Genomic DNA, 23,005 nt, shown 5'->3' on the forward strand with positions numbered 1-23,005 from the left:
TTGGGGTGAGCTGGACCGCAGAGTGAAGTCAAAAGGGCCAACAAGTGCTAAGCATCTCTCGGAACTCCTTCAAGATTGTTGGAAGACCATTCCCGGTGACTACCTCTTGAAGCTCATCAAGAGAATGCCAAGAGTGTGCAAAGCAGTCATCAAAGCAAAAGGTGGCTACTTTGAAGAACCTAGAATATAAGACATAATTTCAGTTGTTTCACACTTTTTTGTTAAGTATATAATTCCACATGTGTTAATTCATAGTTTTGATGCCTTCAGTGTGAATGTACAATTTTCATAGTCATGAAAATACTGAAAAATCTTCAAATGAGAAGGTGTGTCCAAACTTTTGGTCTGTACTGCATTATATATATATATATATATACTCACTGGCCACTTTATTAGGTACACCTGTCCAACTTCTTGTTAGCACTTAATTTCTAATCAGCCAATCACATGGCGGCAACTCAGTGCATTTAGGCATGTAGACATGGTCAAGACAATCTCCTGCAGTTCAAACCGAGCATCAGTATGGGGAAGAAAGGTGATTTGAGTGCCTTTGAACGTGGCATGGTTGTTGGTGCCAGAAGGGCTGGTCTGAGTATTTCAGAAACTGCTGATCTACTGGGATTTTCACGCACAACCATCTCTAGGGTTTACTGAGAATGGTCCGAAAAAGAAAAAAAATCCAGTGAGCGGCAGTTCTGTGGGCGGAAATGCCTTGTTGATGCCAGAGGTCAGAGGAGAATGGGCAGACTGGTTCGAGCTGATAGAAAGGCAACAGTGACTCAAATCGCCACCCGTTACAACCAAGGTAGGCCTAAGAGCATCTCTGAACGCACAGTGCGTCGAACTTTGAGGCAGATGGGCTACAGCAGCAGAAGACCACACCGGGTACCACTCCTTTCAGCTAAGAACAGGAAACTGAGGCTACAATTTGTACAAGCTCATCGAAATTGGACAGTAGAAGATTGGAAAAACGTTGCTTGGTCTGATGAGTCTCGATTTCTGCTGCGACATTCGGATGGTAGGGTCAGAATTTGGCGTAAACAACATGAAAGCATGGATCCATCCTGCCTTGTATGGAGCATCTTTGGGATGTGCAGCCGACAAATCTGCGGCAACTGTGTGATGCCATCATGTCAATATGGACCAAAATCTCTGAGGAATGCTTCCAGCACCTTGTTGAATCTATGCCACGAAGAATTGAGGCAGTTCTGAAGGCAAAAGGGTTCCCTTTATTTTTTTGAGCAGTGTATATAGACCAACCTCCGAAACCAACGCAGTTCCAGTGATAAACTGCGCTGGTCCGGGCAATAATTATATATATATTTTTTTTTTTATTATGGACACCTTACCATTTAAGAAGAGGTGGTCCAGTAGTGGACTACACCTTTAGAGTATGTGCACACGTCAGGAATCTTTGCAGAAATTTCCTGACAAAAAATGGACTTTTTCCAGAGGAAATCCGCACGCGTTTTTTGCGCGCTTTTTTTGCAAATTTTTCGCGTTTTCTTCCGGAGCTTCCCCAATTGAATAATATAGAGGGAAAAATGCGAAAAATCCGCAAAATTAATGAACATGCTGCATTTTTTCCCGCAATGCGTTTTTTTTTTTGCAGAAAAAAACGCATCATGTGCACAAAAATTGCGGATTGCATTCTAACTATAGGATGCATAATGGATGCATTTTTTTCCCGGTTTTATAGCGAAAAAAAAAACGTGAAAAATCCAGAACGTGTGCACATAGCCTTAAAGTAGAAAATGTTGCAATGGGCCCATGTAATAACTTGCCTGTAAGGATTTAAAGAATATCCCCCTCCTTAGTTTTCAAATCCCAATTCTGGCCCTAAAGAAATAAACTAAAGACTAAATAAACTTTGCTGATATCAATCAACTGCATGGGATTGAGTTTTGAGAAGCCCAACATCTACCTATGTACTTGATATGGGATGACAGCTACATCATTATGGTGTCAAGGTGTTCCCACACATTTCTTTGTATATTTGGGCAATTCACTGGTATTTTTACCCTAAAAGTTACAGACCTAAAAAAATGAATTCAACACATCAAATATTAATGGAGGGTGCCTTTGTGGTAGAGCCAGTTGATAATAGGCTTCCACATGGTGCGGACAAAAGTCACAAGTCTTACCTTGCATAGATTGAGTTGGTTTATAGTGGATAGACACATGATGAATGAGATCCTGCATGTTGAGGAATGTACGGTTACAGCCATATGTAGAACATTTGTGACCCTTTTCTGCACAAGAATAAAAAAATAAAATGAATAATAATATTCCTAAAGATATTACAATATTTAAAAAAGGAGTGATGGTGGATAGGGGATTTCCAAGCTATACAAGAACCTATTACCATAGAAAACCACACTGTAGAAAGTGGAAAATCATCCTTAAAGGGGGGTGTCCAGTGAAGATGAATAGGCGACAACTTACATAGATTGCAGGTCCCAGCGGTCAGACCCCACCAAAGATTGGCAGAACTTGACACTCCTATCCCCATCTACGATGGAGTGTTAGTACATATGTCGGCTGCATTATCATTCATGCACTATGGGGCTGCTGGGCGCAGTGCAGTGTTCTACTTTTTCCAGCAGTCCCATTGAAACTAATGGAGTGCGGCTTGGGCGTACACACATTACGGCCCCATTTTAACAGGAATTGCCTATCAGTGTGTGTCCCAGCAGTCAGACCCCCATCAATCTATAAGTTATCTCCTATCTTCACTGGATAAACCCTTTAACAACAAGGGTTCGCCTCCTGCAACATGCATTGTTCCACCAACAAATGCAAGCAGCTAGACTATCACTGACCCCACATCAAGTACCATCACTTCATGTAAAAATAACCTATAGAGCATGGAAAAAGACTCTGCTGTGATCACTTAAAGGAGGTTGTTCACTACTAGGATGACCACCCCTTCTTGATCAAAATGTTTGGCGACCATAAAATAATAAAGTTCATAATCTCCTCCCATGCTTGCGGCATTGCCGCGGTGTCAGCACTGACGGTTCCGGAGCTCTTGTGCGGTTGTTGTGACACTTGATGCTGGCACCCAATCAGCACTGGCATCACTGACCCCAACTTTAGACAAATCGAACATGAATTGTATGTCTGGGCTGCAGTTGATCTCGGACTTCTTTATGTTCAATTCAACAGGAGGTGGGGACAGTGACACCAGAGGTGATGTCATAGGTCACAACAATAGCAAGGGAGTCCCGGGGAGAGTGAGTGCAGACACCGCGGGAACGGTGCCAGCACGGGGAGGGGAGTGGAAGTTTTATTATTTTAGGGGTATGACAAGAAGTTGTCCAAGAAGAGGACAACTTCTTTAAAGGGAACCTGTCACCCCCAAAATCGAAGGTGAGCTAAGCCCACCGGCATCAGGGGCTTATCTACAGCATTCTGTAATGCTGTAGATAAGCCCACGATGTATCCAGAAAGTTGAGAAAAAGAGGTTGGATTATACTCACCCAGGGGCTGTCCCGCTGCGGTCTGGTCCGATGGGCGTCGCGGTCCAGGTTCTCCTATCTTCTTACGATGACATCCTCTTCTTGTCTTCAGGCTGCGGCTCCGGCACAGGCATACTTTGTCTGCCCTGTTGAGGGCAGAGCAAAGTACTTCAGCGCGCAGGGCCTCTCTGACCTTTCCCGGCGCCTGCGCACCGCAGTACTTTGCTCTGCCCTCAACAGGGCAGACAAAGTACACCTGCGCCGGAGCCGCAGCCTGAAGACAAGAAGAGGACGTCATCGTAAGAAGATGGGAGGCCCCGGACCGGACACCCATCGGACCAGAACAGAACCGGTACCGCCCCTGGGTGAGTATAAAATAATCTCTTTTTCTTATCTTTCAGGATACATCGGGGGCTTATTTACAGCATTACAGAATGCTGTAGATAAGCCCCTGATGCCGGTGGGCTTAGCTCACCTTCGATTTTATTTTGGGGGTGACAGGTTCCCCTTAAGGTGTCTTACTTATTTGTCATACTTCACATATTTGTAATAGTAAGGGTTTCTGTGACTGAAATGTATCAGGATACATTATCTAATGCACACACTTTTGTGGAATATTATTGACTAGTAATGCACTGATGTGGGTTTGATTGTGGCTGGATTGACAGAGTACAGAACTCATCACTGACGTTTTGTCTAGTGAATGCTAAACCTCAGGATACGCCTGGTCCTGGAGAGGACACGGTCTGGCGTCTGATACAGACTGGAGCAGGCACACACAAACCTTGCACTTGCTCTAACACCCTTCCAATGTCAGTCTCTCATACATTAATAGAGCATGCCACACCATCCAGTCCTGACTGCAATGTGGGAAATAATGGGGAATCAAAATCCTTGTTCTTGGGATAAGTGGGTCTCCAGCAGACATTTATCATTTATTCTATGAATAAATGTCTTTCATGGTAAAACTCCTTTATTATCATTAGGTTCTGCATGAAATAATGTGCTGCAGTTCAATATACTTACTTGAGGGCAAGACACCTCGCTTTCTGCCTCTTTCTCCTGGTCTCTTAGTTTCAACCTTGACCCCTCTTACAGACTGGGGAGTAGAAGGGACAGTATCTGTAGCTTGTGCCTCTGCAGAGGGCTCTTCTGTTTTTTCCTGAAAATGTGGGTATCATTTCATTAGAAGTTTAATCTTGGATCAGGCGCATCTCTGGTAGAGATGAGAAAATTTTTTCAAAATTTGGTTATGAACGGTTTTGTTTTTGCAATATTCGTTGAACATCATTGGAGTCAATGGGAGAAGAAATGACCAATTATGTTTGGAACCGATCAAACAAATTCGGCACAAATAGGGTAGCAATAAGGCACGAATATGTAAAATTCATATTCGGTGACCAAATCCAAATATATTCGATCAACTCTACTCTATGACACTCCCGAGTACAGGTGCAGTTCTCCTGATAGGCACCGGTTAGAAAACAATCTAGAATATCTAATTATGTCCATTTCTGAGCTCTAAAAGTAATCAGTGACCTTCACTCAGATTAAAGGTACCTTCACACGAAGCGACGCTGCAGCGATAGTGACAACGATGCCGATCGCTGCAGCGTCGCTGTTTGATCACTGGGGAGCTGTCACACAGACCGCTCTCCAGCGACCAACGATGCCGAGGTCCCCGGGTAACCAGGGTAAACATCGGGTTGCTAAGCGCAGGGCCGCGCTTAGTAACCCGATGTTTACCCTGGTTACCAGCGTAAAAGTAAAATAAAACAAACAGTACATACTCACCTGCGCGTCCCCCAGCGTCTGCTTCCTGACACTGACTGAGCTCCGGCCCTAACAGCACAGCGGTGACGTCACCGCTGTGCTTTCACTTTCATTTTAGGGCCGGCGCTCAGTAAGTGTCAGGAAGCAGACGCTGGGGGACGCGCAGGTGAGTATGTACGGTTTGTTTTTTTTACTTTTACGCTGGTAACCAGGGTAAACATCGGGTTACTAAGCGCGGCCCTGCGCTTGGTAACCCGATGTTTACCCTGGTTACCAGTGTAAAATATCGCTGGTATCGTTGCTTTTGCTTTCAAACACAACGATACACGGCGATCGGACGACCAAATAAAGTTCTGGACTTTATTCAGCGACCAGCGACATCTCAGCAGGATCCTGATCGCTGCTGCGTGTCAAACGAAACGATATCGCTAGCGAGGACGCTGCAACGTCACGGATCGCTAGCGATATCGTTACAAAGTCGTTTTGTGTGAAGGTACCTTTAGACGTTAAAAGTTTAGCAGAAGAAACACATTGGCAGAGAGAAAAGAAAGGTTGGCAGTTCATAGCATATCAGAGACTATTACGTGTTCGAGCACAATGTGCCCAAGAGGCCATGTCTAAGAAATCCCTCGTTTGTAAGAAAACCCTACTTATTTCTACAAAATATCCAAAAACTTTTAATTATTAATTCATAAAACGAGCAAGATAAATAATTGTGATGAAAAAACAAACAAAGTACGAACCTTCAAAAGTGAGAACCTTCAGGTGCAATGAGCCCGAGAGGCCACACCTGCTCTCCGCAAAGACGGCAGTAAAGCTGAGTGGTGGGGGGATTCACGCACCTAAACATAGGAAGATACTGAGGGGGATGGGATCCTCTGCTGCCTTAGGGTATGTTCCCACGGTCAGTAAATGCTGCGGGTTGGACTCTGCGTACATCTGCAGCGTCAAACCCGCAGCGGCCAGATGTTACAGCACAGTGGATGAGATTTCATGAAATCCCTTCTCCACTATGTGTTCAGAGACTCCCCCAGCAACCCTGCATAAACGTACATGCGGCGCATCTTTCCAGACCGCAACATGTCTATTTACGATGCGGAGACGCTGAGTCTCCACAGCATAAATTTCCCATTGACTATTATTAGATGCGGTAAAACCGCATTACCTTTATAGTCACATGCGTATTAAGTGCGGGAATGCAGCTTACTACGCATGTGAACTAATTTAAATAATGTCTTACCTTGTGCCACAGCCGGAAGTTTGCATCCACTGCAGTTCTCGCGATAGGTTCAGCTGACCGAGGGAACTGCTGTGCACGTGACCGTCAGGGACGGGGTTATCTCCAGTGGTCATCTACAAGCTCCGTTGGAGCTGGATTCGTCATGGGACATTATGGATTATCTTTTCGGTGGACAGGTATGGTATACTGTTGCTTTTTTATTTTATTTCTCTTACAGGAGATCGAGGGCTTCGGTGGAATTAGGTGAGGTTGTAAGTATGGTTTAATTAAGAATATTAAAAGGAGTCTGTCATTATTTCAATTAAATTACTTTATTCTGGCTGTGTCTTTACCACGTAACTATATGATTAGTAATGGAGGTGTCTTATAGACACTTCTCCATTACTAAGCCATGGACTTGATGTCACCGGACAATACAAAGGCAACATCAACACCACAAATATGAACCCCACTTGCCACCGCTACAGGGCAAGTGGGAAGAGCTGGGTAAAGTGCCACAACTGGGGCATCTTTGGATGCGCCAATTGTGGGGCGGCTGCAGGCTGCTATTTTTAGGCTGGTGAGGGCCAAAATCCATGGGCCTCGCCAGCCTGAGAATACCAGGCTGCAGCTGTCTGCTTTTTCCTTGGCTCGTTAACAAAAATAGGGGGACCCACGCTGTTTTTTTGGAGGGGATCCCACTATTTTTGCTAACCATCCAAGGTAAGCAGACTGTTGCGGCCTGTTATTATCAGGCTGGTAAGGTTCATGGATATTGGATCCTTACCAGCCCCAGTAGTCTTCTTTATATTGTTAGCATATATAGGCGGACCCCAGGACATTTTTTTTTTTTTATTATTATTTATTTATTAAAAAGGAGGGGATTTCTCTCTGTGTTTCCTCCACTTCCTGTGTCAATTACTTCCAGCTGTGTTGCAAGATTCCCCATTATGTAAATTAGCACACATGAGTAGTAGGCTGCGTTCCCGCACTTAAGGCAGGCGTCACACTAGAGAGTTTTATGGACATATGAGAGGCGCAAAAACAACGCATTGCACACGGACCAATGATTCTCTATGGGGCAGCTCCTATCTGCCGTATATTTCTCAGCCGTATTTTACGGGCTGAGAAAATCGCAGCATGCTGCGTTTGTCAGCGTATTGCGCAAAAAATCCACCAATGAAAGTCTATGGGGGTGAGAAAAATACGGACTACACACGGACCATCAGTGTGACTTGCGAGAAATACGCACCGGTGTTCTATAGAAAAGCCGGTAATTCAGTGCGGTGTACAGTAAAATCACACTGACAGGTTAGAATAGATAGAATAAATGTCTACACATAGTATATAGATAGATAGATAGATAGATAGATAGATAGATAGATGTCAGTGAGACACAGTGAGACATATATTAATATTTCATACAGCGCTAGATAGCATAAAAGCATCTGTAAGATGCGCCTATTCTGGCACTTAGCCTCTCTCTTCCCACTCCCCTGTAGCTGTGGGATATGGGGTAATAAAGGGTTAATGCCATCTTGCTATTGTAAGGTGACATTAAGCCTGGTTAATAATGGAGAGGTGTCAATAAGACATCTATCCATTATTAATCCAATAGTAGTAAATGGTTAATAAAACACACACACATTAGGAAAAAAGTATTTTATTGAAATAAAGACACAGGGTGTTGTAATAGTTTATTATACTCTTAATCCAAATGACGACCCTCGTTCTCTAAAAGAAAAAAAAGAAAAAAGCAACAATATCCCATACATTTCCGGCGCTCAGTTACGTCCCACGCTGTAAATCCATCTGAAGGGGATAAACATTTTTACAGCCAGGAGCCTGCTAGTGCAGCTGTTGCTCCTGGTTGTAAATACTGGGGAATGAACTGAAAACAGGGGAACGTAGCATTGTATACTTGCGGTGCTGCGCCCCCTGCTGGTATAAACTCATATGAACTCTAGCGTGAGAAACTATTCAGAAAAATTCCCACGCTAGAGTTCATATGAGTTTATACCAGCAGGGGGCGCAGCACCACAAATCTAGGATGCTACGTTCCCCTGCTTTCCATTCATTTCCCCAGTTTTTACTGCCAGGGGCAGCTGCATTAGCAGGCAACTGACTGTAAATTTTTTTTATCCCCTTCAGATGGATTTACCACGTGGGACGTGACTGAGCGCCGGAAAGGTATGGGATATTGTTGCTTTTTTCTTTTTTTTCTTTTACAGAACGAGGGTCGTCATTTGGATTAAGAGTATAATAAACTATTACAACACTAATGTGTGTGTGTTTTATTAACCATTTACTACTATTGGATTAATAATGGATAGATGTCTTATTGACACCTCTCCATTATTAACCAGGCTTAATGTCACCTTACAATAGCAAGGTGGCATTAACCCTTTATTACCCCATATCCCACCGCTACAGGGGAGTGGGAAGAGAGAGGCTAAGTGCCAGAATAGGCTCATCTTACAGATGTGCCTTTTCTGGGGTGGCTGGGGGCAGATGTTTTTAGCCAGGGGCAGGGCCAATAACCATGGTCCCTCTCTAGGTTATTAATATCTGCCCTCAGTCACTGGCTTTCCCACTCTGGTGGAGAAAATTGCGCAGGAGCCCACGCCAGTTTTTTCTGTGAATTAACCCTTTAGCTAGAGGCCCCAAATTTTGCACACACACACACTACTAACAGTAGTGAGGAATATGCAAAAAAAGGGATATGAAATGGTTTACTGTATGTAAACCATGTCTCATATCCTGTCGGGTTTAGGAAGGAGATAGCAAAAGCCGGTAATTGAAATACCGGCTTTTCTGCTATCTTGCGCTGTATGAAATATAAAATATATATATATATATATATATATATATATATATATATATGTGTGTGTGTGTGTGTGTCTCACTGATATATAGATACATAGATAGATAGATAGATAGATAGATAGATAGACTGGATATATGTCTGCACGGATGACATACGGATCACTGTTTTGGGATTATTTCTGCGTATTATGCATGTAAAATACGGACCGTATTTCCCTACGCTGAGTGTGACCCCGGCCTAATATGCATGTGACTAGGAAGATAATGTGGCTTTACATTTAATAAAAGTGTATGGGTAATTTATGCAGCGAAGACAGAGTGTCTTCACTGCATAAACTGACATGCTGCGGTCTGGAAAGACGCGCCGCATGTCCATCTCTGCAGGTGAGCCACGGGCATTGGTGCACACATAGTGGGCATGGGATTTCTTGAAGTCCCATACAATATGCTGTAACATCTGCACGTTGCAGATGTACGCAGTGTCCAACCCGCAGCATTTACTGACCGTGGAAACATACCCTAATTTATCTGCAACAGGAAATCACTTTTATTTTTTTTCCTTCTCAGAAGCCAACTTTCAATTAGCTTTGTTTCAAGTGACAAAAAAACCCCACATGCAATGAAAAAACGCATGTAGAAAAAAACGCATCAAAAAACGCAAGTGACCTGCCAGTGACCTCAGATGCAGATTTGGTGCAGATTTCACCCTGCGTCAAATCCTGAGCCATTCCTGACCGTGGGAACATACCCTTAGGCTACGTTCACATTTGTGTTGTGCGCCGCAGTGTCGGCGCCACAACGCAAACAAAAACGCAGCAAAACGCATGCACAATGCTGCGTTTTGCGCCGCATGCGTCCTTTTTTTCATTGATTTTGGACGCAGCAAAAATGCAACTTGCTGCGTCCTCTGCGCCCGGACGCGGCCGCCGCAGGGACGCATGCGGCGCAAAACGCAAGTCCATGCGCCCCCATGTTAAATATAGGGGCGCATGACGCATGCGGCGACGCTGCGGCGCCGACCGCAAATACGTAGCCTTAGATAGGAGGCGGAAACAAAAATGTGTGAGCTGTGCCTGTTAGGCCTATTGCGCCAGGATTTAAGATAGCACATAATTTACTGCAAAACAATAAAGAGTAGGACAAATAAGAATCTAAATAGCAGCAGTGTAATGCTAATAGTAAAATGCAAGTGTGAATTATGCCATCAATACACATGAGAACTGGCTCAAATAATATTTGTTTAATTCTCTTTCACAGATTTCAAATTTTCCCACAGATCCAAGTTCACATGTTGCATATTCAGTGCAGATTTATTTCCAGCGTTATCTTTAGCTATGTGCACACGATGCGTTTTTTTTCCAAATAGTCCAAAAACGCAATGGAATCCTTATGCAAGGTAATTCAATAACAATCCTGAAGTGTTGTGCACATGATCAGTAAATTTCCATGCGTATTTGCAGTGTGCTTTTTTCTGTCAGTCAAATCCGAAGCGAAAATGCAGGTACAAAAAGGTTTGTGGATTTGCTGAGTTTTTGCATTGCGTTTTACCGGCTTTATATGGTGTTTCCCATGCTGTCATTGTGTGAGAGAGTGGGAAACACCGGCGCGGTAGTTCTTATCGGCAGTAACGCTACCGCCGGTAAGACTGTTGGCCAGAGCACTGTGGGATCATGCTGTCAGCGTGACCCCTCAACTGACTGACCCGCAGCGGTGACCTGCGGTAAAAAGCTGACATGAGCCAATGAGACTGATGCTCCCATCGGGCTATGTCTGCTGTCACTCATAACAGTGATGGCAGGAGCCGTTGATTGGAGAAGTATTATCATCTGCCGGCGCCAGTACTCACAATTGAAAAAAAAAGCAAAATTACATATGTGTGTGTGTGTGTGTGTGTGTGTGTGTGTGTGTGTGTGTGTGTGTGTGTGTGTGTGTGTGTGTGTGTGTGTGTGTGTGTGTGTGTGTGTGTGTGTGTGTGTGTGTATATTGTAGGGATTCACTCGCTCAGGTGCGTTGGAGGAAACAGGAGGCACATTCTCTTTAATGTCCAAGTGGGTTTATTTGCTCCATAAACCAGCAAGGCAGCAACAAAAAGGAAAACAGTCTGTATATCAGGCCGACATAGCATCAAAGTCCATAGAAGAGCTCCGCTCTCTCAGGTCTGTAGGCACACAGACTGTGCCATGTCCAGCACGCAGGCCCAGTCCTGGAGCCTTAACACACTGTGGAGGCTTTCTCCTCCACACACACAGACTCCTGTCTGTAGTGTCCCGCCTGGACACAGGGACCTCTGTCCACACTCACAGATTCCCAAACACTCACCAGCATGTGCCAAACACACCTCCATTATGTAGCCTGAAACCACACCCAGGTACCTGTCACATGATTAGACATGTGGTTCTGACATCACCACAGGTCCTGAAACAAACATAGATAGGCATGGTTATGCCCCTTACCCAGGGGTGAGGTATATGGGTAGCCAGACCCTCCCATCTCTCATAGCTACCCGTAACCCGGACCCAAATATACCAAACAATGCCTTATTACTTTATGTGCATTAAAGAAATAAAGAAAACACTCCGGGTTACATCACAGCGACAAGCCTTCTCTGTGATACATACCTCCCGTCGACTATCCAACCTTTAGCCATGCTACTATATATATATATATATATATATATATATATATATATATATATATATATATATATATATATATATATATATATATATATATATACACACACCTTAACGCCCAATCCGCCACACCCTCGTCTCCTATAAATAGTGTAAAATATACCAACATATACTCCGTCTGCCGTAGCCCGCGTAATCCTGAGTGTCCCACAGCGATCTCACGTGTAGAACAGTCACATCGTGAGATGTGACCACTCTACCCGGCCACCGACTATACACTGCGGGAGCGATTACCTCCTGTCAGTGTATCACTGAGCTGCTGTGAGAGTTCACCAGAGTTCATTAGCTCTGATGCTCTCACTTACGGCACTGCTGTGTGAGAACTTTCCCAAACAGCAGTGGTGCTGTAAGAGAGATCATCAGAGCTGATCAGCTGATGAACTCTGGTGAACTATCACGGCAGCTCAGTGAAACACTGCTGGAGGATTTCCTCCTGTCATTGTATCGCCGGCTGTCTTTGAGCAGTCACATCACTCTTGTGACTGCTCTCAAAGTGATCGGGATCGTCGTGGGACATTATGAATTATCTTCTCAGCGGACAGGTGAGGAATAGTGGTTTATTATTTTTTGCTGCAGGAGACGTTGGCTTCGGTGGATTAGGCGTTTGGTGAGTATGGTTTAATTAAGATTTTTAAAGGAGTCTGTGTCATTATTTCAAATAAAGGACTTTATTCTGGGTGTCTGTTTTTATACAATATCACTATGGGGTTACTAGTGGACAGGTATCTTATAGACACCTCTCCATTACTAACCTGTGGGCTTGATGTCAACTGACAATACAAAGGTGACATCAACCCCACAAATATGAACCCCACTTGCCACCATTACAGGGCAAGTGGGAAGAGCGAGGCTTAGTGCTAGATTTGTCGCATCTTATAGATGCGCCTTTTATGGGGTGGCTGAGAGCTGAGGCTATTAGTCTGGGAGGGGCCAATAGCCATGGCCCCTTCATAGGCTATTAATATCAACGCGCATCTGTCTGTATAGCCTTTGCTGGTTATTAATTATAGGGGGACCCTACATTTTTTTTTAAGGGATCCCCCATTTTAATAGCCAGTAAGGGCTAAGTATACAGCTGTGAGCTGATATTAACAGCCTGGGAAGCTCCATGGGTATTACCCCCTTCCCAGGCTATAAACATCTGCCCCCAGCCGTCTGCTTTCCCTCTGCTGGTTATTAAAATTACACGGGAACCCACGCCATTTTCTTTTCTTTAAAATTAACAGTTACTGTCTGGTTACAGCCTATGTACAATTGTTCTGTTAACGCGCCTACATAGGCTGGTGACAATGTGTGTGTAGGTTTGTGTGTGTTTGTTTGTGATTGTGTTTATCGGCTTAAGGCTGAGTCACACATAACGATATCGTTAACGATATCGTTGCAACGTCACGCTTTTGGTGACGTAGCAACGATCCCGCTAACGATCTCATTATGTGTGACAGCGACCAACGATCAGGCCCCTGCTGGGAGATCGTTGGTCGATGGGAATGATCAGGACCTTTTTTTGGTCGCTGATCACCCGCTGTCATCGCTGGATCGGCGTGTGTGACGCCGATCCAGCGATGTGTTCACTTGTAACCAGGGTAAACATCGGGTTACTAAGTGCAGGGCCGCGCTTAGTAACCCGATATTTACCCTGGTTACCATTGTAAAAGTAAAAAAGCTGGTCGTGATCGTTGGTAAGTCGTTTAGTGTAACGGTACCTTTAGTAATGAGAGTGTTGGGCTTAGGGTACCTTCACACTGGTCGATTCTCCTACGATTACGACGCATTTGCGTCATATTCGACATCGCAGTACGAGCTCGCAGCCAGCGGTCACACTCTACGATGTTAACGCTTTTTCTGACGTAGTTGCGATGTGAACGTCACGCGTCGCAATCGTACGCTACCCTTCACACCGCCATAGTCCTACGACTCCGAGCGTGACGTATTACCAGCATGGGCGTGCTAAAACGTCACGCCCAATCAGGAGACAGGTATGCGGAAGCCCAACCCACGTAGTCGCATTACGAGCTCGTATGACCGCCGTCACATACTACGATTTCGACCGCCACAGCGGGACATTTACGACGAAAGAAAGTTCTGCTCTTTCTTTCACATCGTACGATGCTGGGCTGCGTCGCAAATCGTAACGCCATGTCACACTTTGCAACCTCGGAACGAGGACGGATAAACGTCACAAATCGAACGCTCGTTCAGACTTTGATTGCACAGTGTGAAGGGGCCCTTACACCTTTTCATTACTAAGCCTAGAGCTATGTGTCAATGACAGCTGCTGCCCTAATCCCATTACCCTGATGCCACACTGCATCAGCATGAAAAAGGTGGTGTTGAGCCAAGAAATCACATCACAAAACTTTTTTTTTTTAAATATCTTTATTTAGCTCAAAAAAGCCTTCATTGCTGTACAAAAACGCACCAAATCACTGCAAAAACGCACGTTTTTGCTGCAGCATTTTGGCAAGCAAATACTCAAAGTGTGCACATAGCCTAACAGACCATATTCACACATCCATGTCACAGCTTGAGTAGGGACTGTGATGCAGGGACGTGCCATGGGTCTCCTGACCTGAACTTGACAGCCTCATAAATGCCTCAGAGACTGTGAAGTTTGGGAGACCAGAAGCCTTTTCCGCGACACACAGATGTGAGAATGCAGCCTTATGCCTCATACGTATGGCAGAATTTTTGGATTTGTAAGCCAAAACCAGGAGTGGGTCCCAAAGACAGAAAAGAGGTTACCGTATAGTCACACAATTTATTTTATTTATTTTTATTCAACACCAGATTTCGAGCAAGTCCGTGCCATAAAGCACTTTGATGCTGCGTATTTATGCAGTGTCAAACTCGCAGCAGACAGCTGTGACATAGTGGATAGGATTTCTAGAAAACACATGTCCACTGTGCGTGCATAGTCACCTGCGGACACTGACATGTGGCGCGTCTTTCAAGACTGCAGCATGTCAATTACTCTCACGGAGATGCTAATCTCCGCAACAGAAATTGAATCAATGGAATGTATCGAACACGTTAAATCCGCACAGTTCAGTGAACATATACGGATCTGCCTGTGTTCAATAGAAGGCAGCGTTTTGGATGCAGAAAACATACGTTGCATCCAAAACACTGCTAGTTCCTGATCGTGGGAACGTTTCTTTAAGTATATAATATTGATATGCTGTGAAAACTGCATGGATGGAAATTGGATTATAAAAATACTCATGTTTTTTTATGACGCTTTTACCATGAGCTTTAAAAAAAAAAAACAAAAAAAAAAACTGTTGTAAACGCACTTAGAATAGGCAATGCCCCACACAGACGGCTGTCAGAGCAGGGTTAAAGCACCACTCCGGCATTTTAAAAAAAATGAACACTAGAGAGGCGCCACTAATCTAAGTTCACTGACCCTAGTCTTATACTTACCAGCTATCTTCAGCTCTTCCTGGCACCACTCTGGTCCTGTGGCGCCATCTTGTGACCGCAACTCCTAATTCCCCTGAAGTCGGAGGTAACAGTCACAAACTCTCAGTGTGAGTCTATGAGAGCGGCGTTCTGGCTCCATACACTAACATTGAGTTGTGACTTCTGGATCACTCAGCAAATATCGGAGGAATCCAACAGGTCACAATCTGCAGAAAATAAATGGAATGGCGCTGATAACAGATGGAGACGGGGGCTGATGAGTATGAGACTAGGGGCAGGGAATTTAGATTAGTAACACCAGTCCAGCGGTAAAATAAAAAAAAAGCAAGAATGTTAGGGCTCCTTTCCACTTGCGAGATAAACGTCCGTGTCTCGCATGTGAAAAACAAGCTCTGGCGCCGGCACTTGGGAGTGGAGCGTGCGGCTGCATGTATTGCTATGCAGCCGCACACTCCACTCCCAAGTGCCGGCGCCAGAGCTTGTTTTTCACATGCGAGACACGGACGTTTATCTCGCAAGTGGAAAGGAGCCCTAAGGGCTTGTTTCCATTTGCGAGAAACACGTCCGTGTCTCGCATGTGGAAACCAAGCTCTGGCACCGGCACTCCAGAGCGGAGCGTGCGGCTCCATGTGTTGCTATGCGGCCGCACGCTCCGCTCCCAAGTGCCGGCACCAGAGCTTGGTTTCCACATGCGAGACACGGACGTGTTTCTCGCAAATGGAAACAAGCCCTTAGTCACAAAACAGGAGAGAAGTAGCATGCACACAACAGGGATCACATACCCTTCCCCCATATATCTCTTCTGTGATCTCCCATAGGCCAGCACACGGCTCTCCTGAAATACTCTGTGCTGCAGTCACCCTGCTCCTTCCCCCAAATACCTCCCTCTGTGACTCTGGAGGTGACTGTCTCTCGCCCCATGTGTTCTCTCCATCCCCCTGTGCCTGTTCGCTCTCCCTCCTATGCATTCCTCTCCCCCTGCATGTCTTTCCCCATTGCACACACAGCTCAGTGCTTGCGATAACAGGAGCTGCGGGGGTCATGCTGTGACATGTCAGCGTGACCCCCACAGCTGTGACTCTCACCTGCGGTAACACTACTACTACTACTGTCGGTCACAGTACTGCGGGATCATGCTGGCAGGTGTCAGTGTGATTCCGCAGCTGACTGTGACCTGCAGGGGTGACTTGCGGTAAAAAAGCAGGCGCGGACCGATGAGACTACTGCTCCCATTGGGCTATGTCTGATGGGAGAGTAGTATCATCTGCCGCTACCTGTGCTCACAGTTTAAAAAAAAAATAAAAAGTTACATTACATACACATTCACATAAAAAAAAAAAAAAAAAAATTATACTCACGGCGGTGCAGTGATTCACTGCAGGGGGCGATCTCATCCTGTCAGTCTATCGCCGGCTGTCTTTGAAAGCAGTCATATCACTGATGTGACTGCTCTCAAAAGTGATCAGGATCATCGTGGTACATTATGGATTATCTTCTCGGCGGACAGGTGAGGAATAATTGTGGTTTATTTTATTTTTGTTGCAAAAGACGAGGGATTCGGGGATTATGCGTTCGGTAAGTATAATTTAATTAAGATTAAGAAAGGACTTCATTCTGGCTGTGTCTTTATTTACAACTATAGGATTAGTAATGGATATGTGTCTTATATACGCCTCTCCATTACTAAGCTGTGGGTTTGATGTCACCTGACAATAGAAAGGTGACATCAACCCCACAAATATGAACACCACTTGCCACTGCTACAGGGCAAGTGGGAAGAGACGGACAAAGTGCCAGAAAAGACGCATCTAATAGATGCGCCATTTCTGGGGCGGCTGAGGTTTTTTAGCCTGGGGGGGCAATATCCATGGCCCCTTCCTAGGCTATTAATATCCTGCAGCTGTTCGCATAACCTTTGCTGGTTATTATAGGGGGACCCCACGTAATTTTTTTTGTTTGGGGTCCCCCATTTTAATAGCCAGTAAAGGCTAAGTATACAGTTGTGTGCGTGTGTGTCAGTGTGTGAGCGTCAGCGTGCGCACACTCCCCCCATAGACCAGCACACTGCTCTCCTGAAATACTCAGCTCCCTCCACTGTATATCTCTCTCTGTGACCCCCCCATAGACCAGCACACTGCCATATGGATCACGCATAATACTGCCATATCTATTTATCACATAATACTCCCATAAAGACCACACATTATACCGCCATATATATTTATTACTTAATACTGCCATATAGATCACAAATGATGCCACCATATATATTTTTTACATAGTACTGTCATATAGACTACACTTGATGCGGACAAGTATCATGTGTGATCTGTATTATGGCATTATGTGTGATCTATATGACGGTATTATATGTGATCTGTATGGTGGTATTATGTTTGATCAGTATGGTGGAATAATGTACAAAATATATGACTATTATATGATAACTATATTGTGGGATTATGTGTGATCTATGTGGCATTATTATGTGACAATTATATGGTGGTTTTATGTGTGATCTACATGGTGTTGTGTGTGATCTATATAACGGTATTATGTGTAATCTATATGGCGGTATTATGTGAAAAGTATATGTGAGAAGTATATGGCGGTATTATATGAGAACACTATGGTGGTATGTGTGATCTATATGATGGTATTATATGAGAACTATATGGCGCCATTATGTGTGATCTATATGGTGGTATTATGTGAGAACTATATGATGTTTATAGCCTAGGAAGGGGTTAATACCCATGGATCTTCCCAGGCTATGAATATCAGCCCGCAGCTGTATATTTAACCTTTACTGGCTATTAAAATAGGGGGACCCCCCAAAAAACAACGTGGGGTCCCCCTATAATTAATAACCAGAAAAGGCTATGCAGACAGCTGCGGGCTGATGTTATTAGCCTAAGAAGGGGCCATGGATATTGCACCCACCCCCTTCCCCGGCTACAAACACCAGCTGAAAGCCACCCCTGAAATGGCGCTTCTCTAAGATGCGCCAATTCCGGCACTTAGCCTCTCTTCCCACTACCCTGTAGAGGTGTCATATGGGTAATATTTGTGGGGTTAATGTCACCATTGTATTGTAAAGGTACCTTCACACTGAACGATATCGCTAGCGATCCGTGACGTTGCAGCGTCCTGGCTAGCGATATCGTTGAGTTTGACAGGCAGCAGTGATCAGGATCCTGCTGTGCCATCGTTGGTCGGAGCAGAAAGGCCAGAACTTTATTTCGTCGCTGGATCTCCCGTAGACATCGCTGAATTGGCGTGTGTGACGCCGATTCAGCGATGTCTTCACTGGTAACCAGGGTAAACATCGGGTTACTAAGCGCAGGGCCGCGCTTAGTAACCCGATATTTACCCTGGTTACCAGTGTAAATGTAAAAAAAACCAATCACTACATACTTACATTCCGGTGTCTGTCGGGTCCCCCGGCGTTCTGCTTCCCTGCACTGTGTAGGCGCCGGCCGGCCGGAAAGCAGAGCACAGCGGTGATGTCACCGCTGTGCTTTCCGGCTGGCGCTTACACAGTGCAGAGAAGCACAGCGCCGGGGGACAGACACCGGAATGTAAGTATGTAGTGTTTTGTTTTTTTTACGTTTACGCTGGTAACCAGGGTAAACATCGGGTTACTAAGCGCGGCCCTGCGCTTATTAACCCGATGTTTACCCTGGTTACCAGGGGACTTCGCATAGTTGGTCGCTGGAGAGCTGTCTGTGTGACAGCTCTCCAGCGACCACACAGCGACGCTGCAGCGATCGGGATCGTTGTCTAGATTGCTGCAGCGTCGCTAAATGTGACGGTACCTATACACTCCCATTTCCCCAACAAATTGATATTGATATATAGACTGTGAGCGCCGGCCGGCCGTAAAGTAAAAGCAGAGCACAGCGGTGACGTCACCGCTGTGCTGTGCTTTACGGCCAGCCGGCGCTCAGTCAGTGCGGGAAGCAGACGGCCAGGGACCTGACGGACATCAGAAGGTGAGTATGTAGTGTTTTTTTTTTTTACATTTACAATGGTAACCAGGGTAAATATCGGGTTACTAAGCGCGGCCCTGCGCTTAGTAACCCGATGTTTACCCTGGTTACCATTGTAAAACATTGCTGGCATCGTTTCTTTTGCTGTCAAACACGACGATACACGCCGATCTGACGACCAAATAAAGTTCTGGACTTTCAGCAACGACCAGCGATATCACAGCACGATCCAGATCGCTGCTGCGTGTCAAACACAACGATATCGCTATCCAGGACGCTGCAACGTCACGGATCGCTATCGTTGCAAAGTCGTTTAGTGTGAAGGTACCTTTAGGCTATGTGCACACGTTGCGGATTTTGCTGCGGATCCGCAGCAGTTTTCCATGAGTTTACAGTACCATGTAAACCTATGAAAACAGAAACCGCTGTACCCATGCTGCGGAAAAAAAGTGCGGAAGCGCTGTGGTTTACATTCCGCAGCATGTCAATTCTTTGTGCAGATTCCGCAGCGGTTTATACCTGCTCCTCTATTGGAATCCACAGGTGTAAAACCGCAGGTGGAATCCGCACAAAATCCACGGTAAGGGTATGTGCACACGCTGCGGATTTTGCTGCGGATCCGCAGCAGTTTCCCATGCGTTTACAGTATAATGTAAACCTATGGGAAATGAAATCCGCAGTGCACATGAGGAAAAAAGCGTGCGGAAATGCAGCGGTTTACATTCTGCAGCATGTCAATTCTTTGTGCGGATTCCGCTACGGGTTTACACCTGCTCCAATAGAAAACTGCAGGTGAAAACCCGCAGCGGAATCCGCAATAGAAACCGTGATAAATCCGCAGGAAAAACCGCAGCGGTTTTATCAAATCCGCTGCAGAAAATTCCGCAATGGAATCCGCAGCGTGTGCACATGGCCTAAATCTGCAGGTAAAACGCAGTGCCTTTTACCTGCGGATTTCTCAAATCCACTGTGGAAAAATCTGCAGACCTCAAGAATACGTGTGCACATAGCCTCAATCTCCTGCTGAAGTACTGAGCTGATATGTTTTCTGGGGGCACTTTGACAGCATTTCCAGAACTCTCCAGCATACAGAGCAGCCATTTGTAGTGTACAATGTCCTGTGCGTGAGGTAAAAGCACGGAGGAGGGGGGCCAACCCACGGTCCCAGCCAATCAGAAGCGAGGACGATCTACTTAACCCCTTCCCAGCTAGCCTGAATAGGAGCGCGCTATTCACCTCATCGTTACACATACCGCCATAATTGCACGGTGTATACATGCAAGGGCTTAGGGCACAGCCTTACTTCTGCGTCCTCGCTAGAAAGAGCGGGAAAGCCGCCTCTCAGGCGTCTCTGCGGACACTTACCATGGCTCGTGCTGATGCCGCCTCGCAGGTTGTTATGTATCCGGCAGACGATTCTTCTCGCCGCTGTGTCACATTGTAGCCATTTTGGGTGCAGTGATAACGCGAGATTATAGAGGGCGGAGGGAAGGACGCTGCTGCTCGCATGGGTGGGGGATGGACGCTTTGTGAGCTGTGGCTGTGTATACATAACTGCTTACTAATTGCCTCACTGAGGAGTAACTTGGCGGCCATGACATACGTGCGTGTGTGCACGACACTGCAAACCAGAGCCGCCATCCCAAGGGTGGAAGTGTGATAATGGCGGACGCTGCACGCATGGTGTGTGTGGAGGGGAGAAAAGCAGCACTGTCTGCGCCTTACAGTATATAGTCACTATGTGGCTGCGTATAGTGACTGCTGCTGGGCGGATAACACACACACCTACAAGGTGGCATGGAAACGGCTGCTTTGTATAGGGATGTTTTCCCAATGAAAGTTGTATTTTTTTAATTGTTATATTTAAAATAAGTATAATAGCAAAAACGTTCAGCTTTGTAGTCTTCAAAATTATAATTTTAGTGTTAATTCCTCATTGCCTAGGTTGCTGGCTGAACAGGTGCAGAATTTCCGTGCAGGTAGTCGGCGTGTGCCGTTAGACTATGTGCACACGTTGCGGATCCACATCGTTTTTCCTCGCAGATTTGCACCAAATCCGCAAAATGCTCAGTCAATGTTAATGGGAATCCAAAATTGGTGTGCATATGCTGCGGAATATTCTGCACTGATTCTCAGCGTTTTATTTTCCGCAGCATGTCAATTATTTTTGTGGATCTGCAGTGTTTCTGCACACATTGACTTACATTGAGTCAGTCAAATCCACAGCTAAACCGCAGGTGTAAAATGGGCTGAGGATTTGCATGCCAAAAAGCTGCAGTCTGATGGGACTACTACTCCCACCCGGCTATGTCTGGTGTCACATATAACAGTGACATGAGCCAATGATGGGCCAGTAGTCCCATCATCCGGCGACTGTGTTCAATTGTAAACAGAAAAAAACACATTCATACTCACCAAACACCCAATCCCCTACGCCAGTGTCTCCTGCAACAAAAATAAAGTAAACCAACATATATTCCCTGTCTGCCGTTGTCCATTTAATAATGAGTGTCCCACGGCGATCTCAGAAGATGTGGACTGCTCTACACGGCTCCGGCGATACACTGCGGGAGGATACCTCCTGTCAGTGTATCACTGCGCCGCCGTGGGATGTCACGGGAGTTTGTGCTGTCACGGCACTGCTGCTTGAGAAAATTCTCACAGCGGTAGTGCCTTAAGTGAGATGCGCCAATCCAGGGGAAACTGAGAGCTGATGTTTTTAGCCTGGGGGATCAGGAGACCTTGGTGGCCATTCAACTGGCCCACGACGACTAATCCCCTTTCTAGGAAATTGTTCATATAGGAATGCTCGGACCTGACAGCAAATATGTGGTGGTGCACCATCTTGGGTGTCACGTTTGAGCATTCCTACATGAACAGTTTCCTGGAAAGTGGATTGGTCATCATGGGCCAGTTGAATGGCCACCAAGGTCTTCCAATCTGACCCCCTTAGACTTTTATCTTTGGGGTCATCAGAAGGTAATTGTCTATGCTGTGAAGATACGAGATGTGCAGCATCTGAAACAACGGATACTGGAAGCCTGTGCTAGCATTTCTGCGGTATTGCAATCAGTGTTTCAAGAGTGGGAGAAGAGGGTGGCATTGACAATCCAACACAATGGGCAGCACTGAACTCATTTTATAAGTGGTCATAAACTTGTAAATAACTCATGAAAGAATAAAATTATGTTAAAACCAAGTACACCATTGTTTTTCTTGTAAAATTCTCAATAAAGTTGGATCCAAAATGGCCGACTTCAAAATGGCCGCCATGGTCATCACCCATCTTAAAGGGAACCTGTCACCACGTTTTTGGAAGATGGGATAAAAATAGCGTTAAATAGGGGCAGAGGTGGGCGTTACATTAGTGTGTGTGTTATGCGTTTATTACCCACCTAAGTTGCCGAAATAACTTTGCAAAGTCTCCGTTTTCGCCTGTCAATCAGGCTGGTCAGGTCGCATGGGCGTTGTCTTCCCCCAGATTTGGCGTAGTTTTCCGTTGGTGGCGTAGTGGTGTGCGCATGCCCAAAGTCCGGAATCCTCTTCCAGGGGATTTAAAATAGCGCGGTGTTCGTTATTGCATTGGTGATCGGTGGGCGCGGCCATCTTCCTTTGGCC

General features: G+C 45.5%; 1 protein-coding gene across 1 annotated transcript in view; it reads right to left on the reverse strand.

Annotated features, from left to right (window-relative positions):
* The window catches only part of ZNF414 (zinc finger protein 414), a 55,150-nt gene extending 34,040 nt beyond the window's left edge, over positions 1-21,110 (reverse strand). Inside the window, exons 1-3 of the mRNA XM_077273482.1 lie at positions 20,753-21,110; positions 4,488-4,623; positions 2,145-2,252 (exon numbers count right to left, since the gene is read on the reverse strand). Coding sequence (XP_077129597.1) covers positions 2,145-2,252; positions 4,488-4,623; positions 20,753-21,028 — 520 coding nt within the window. The 5' untranslated portion in view covers positions 21,029-21,110. The remainder of the gene's footprint in view (positions 1-2,144; positions 2,253-4,487; positions 4,624-20,752) is intronic.
* Between the last annotated feature and the right edge of the window lie 1,895 nt (positions 21,111-23,005).

Source organism: Ranitomeya variabilis, chromosome 1 (assembly GCF_051348905.1).
Source record: "Ranitomeya variabilis isolate aRanVar5 chromosome 1, aRanVar5.hap1, whole genome shotgun sequence".
NCBI classification, from domain to species: domain Eukaryota; kingdom Metazoa; phylum Chordata; class Amphibia; order Anura; family Dendrobatidae; genus Ranitomeya; species Ranitomeya variabilis.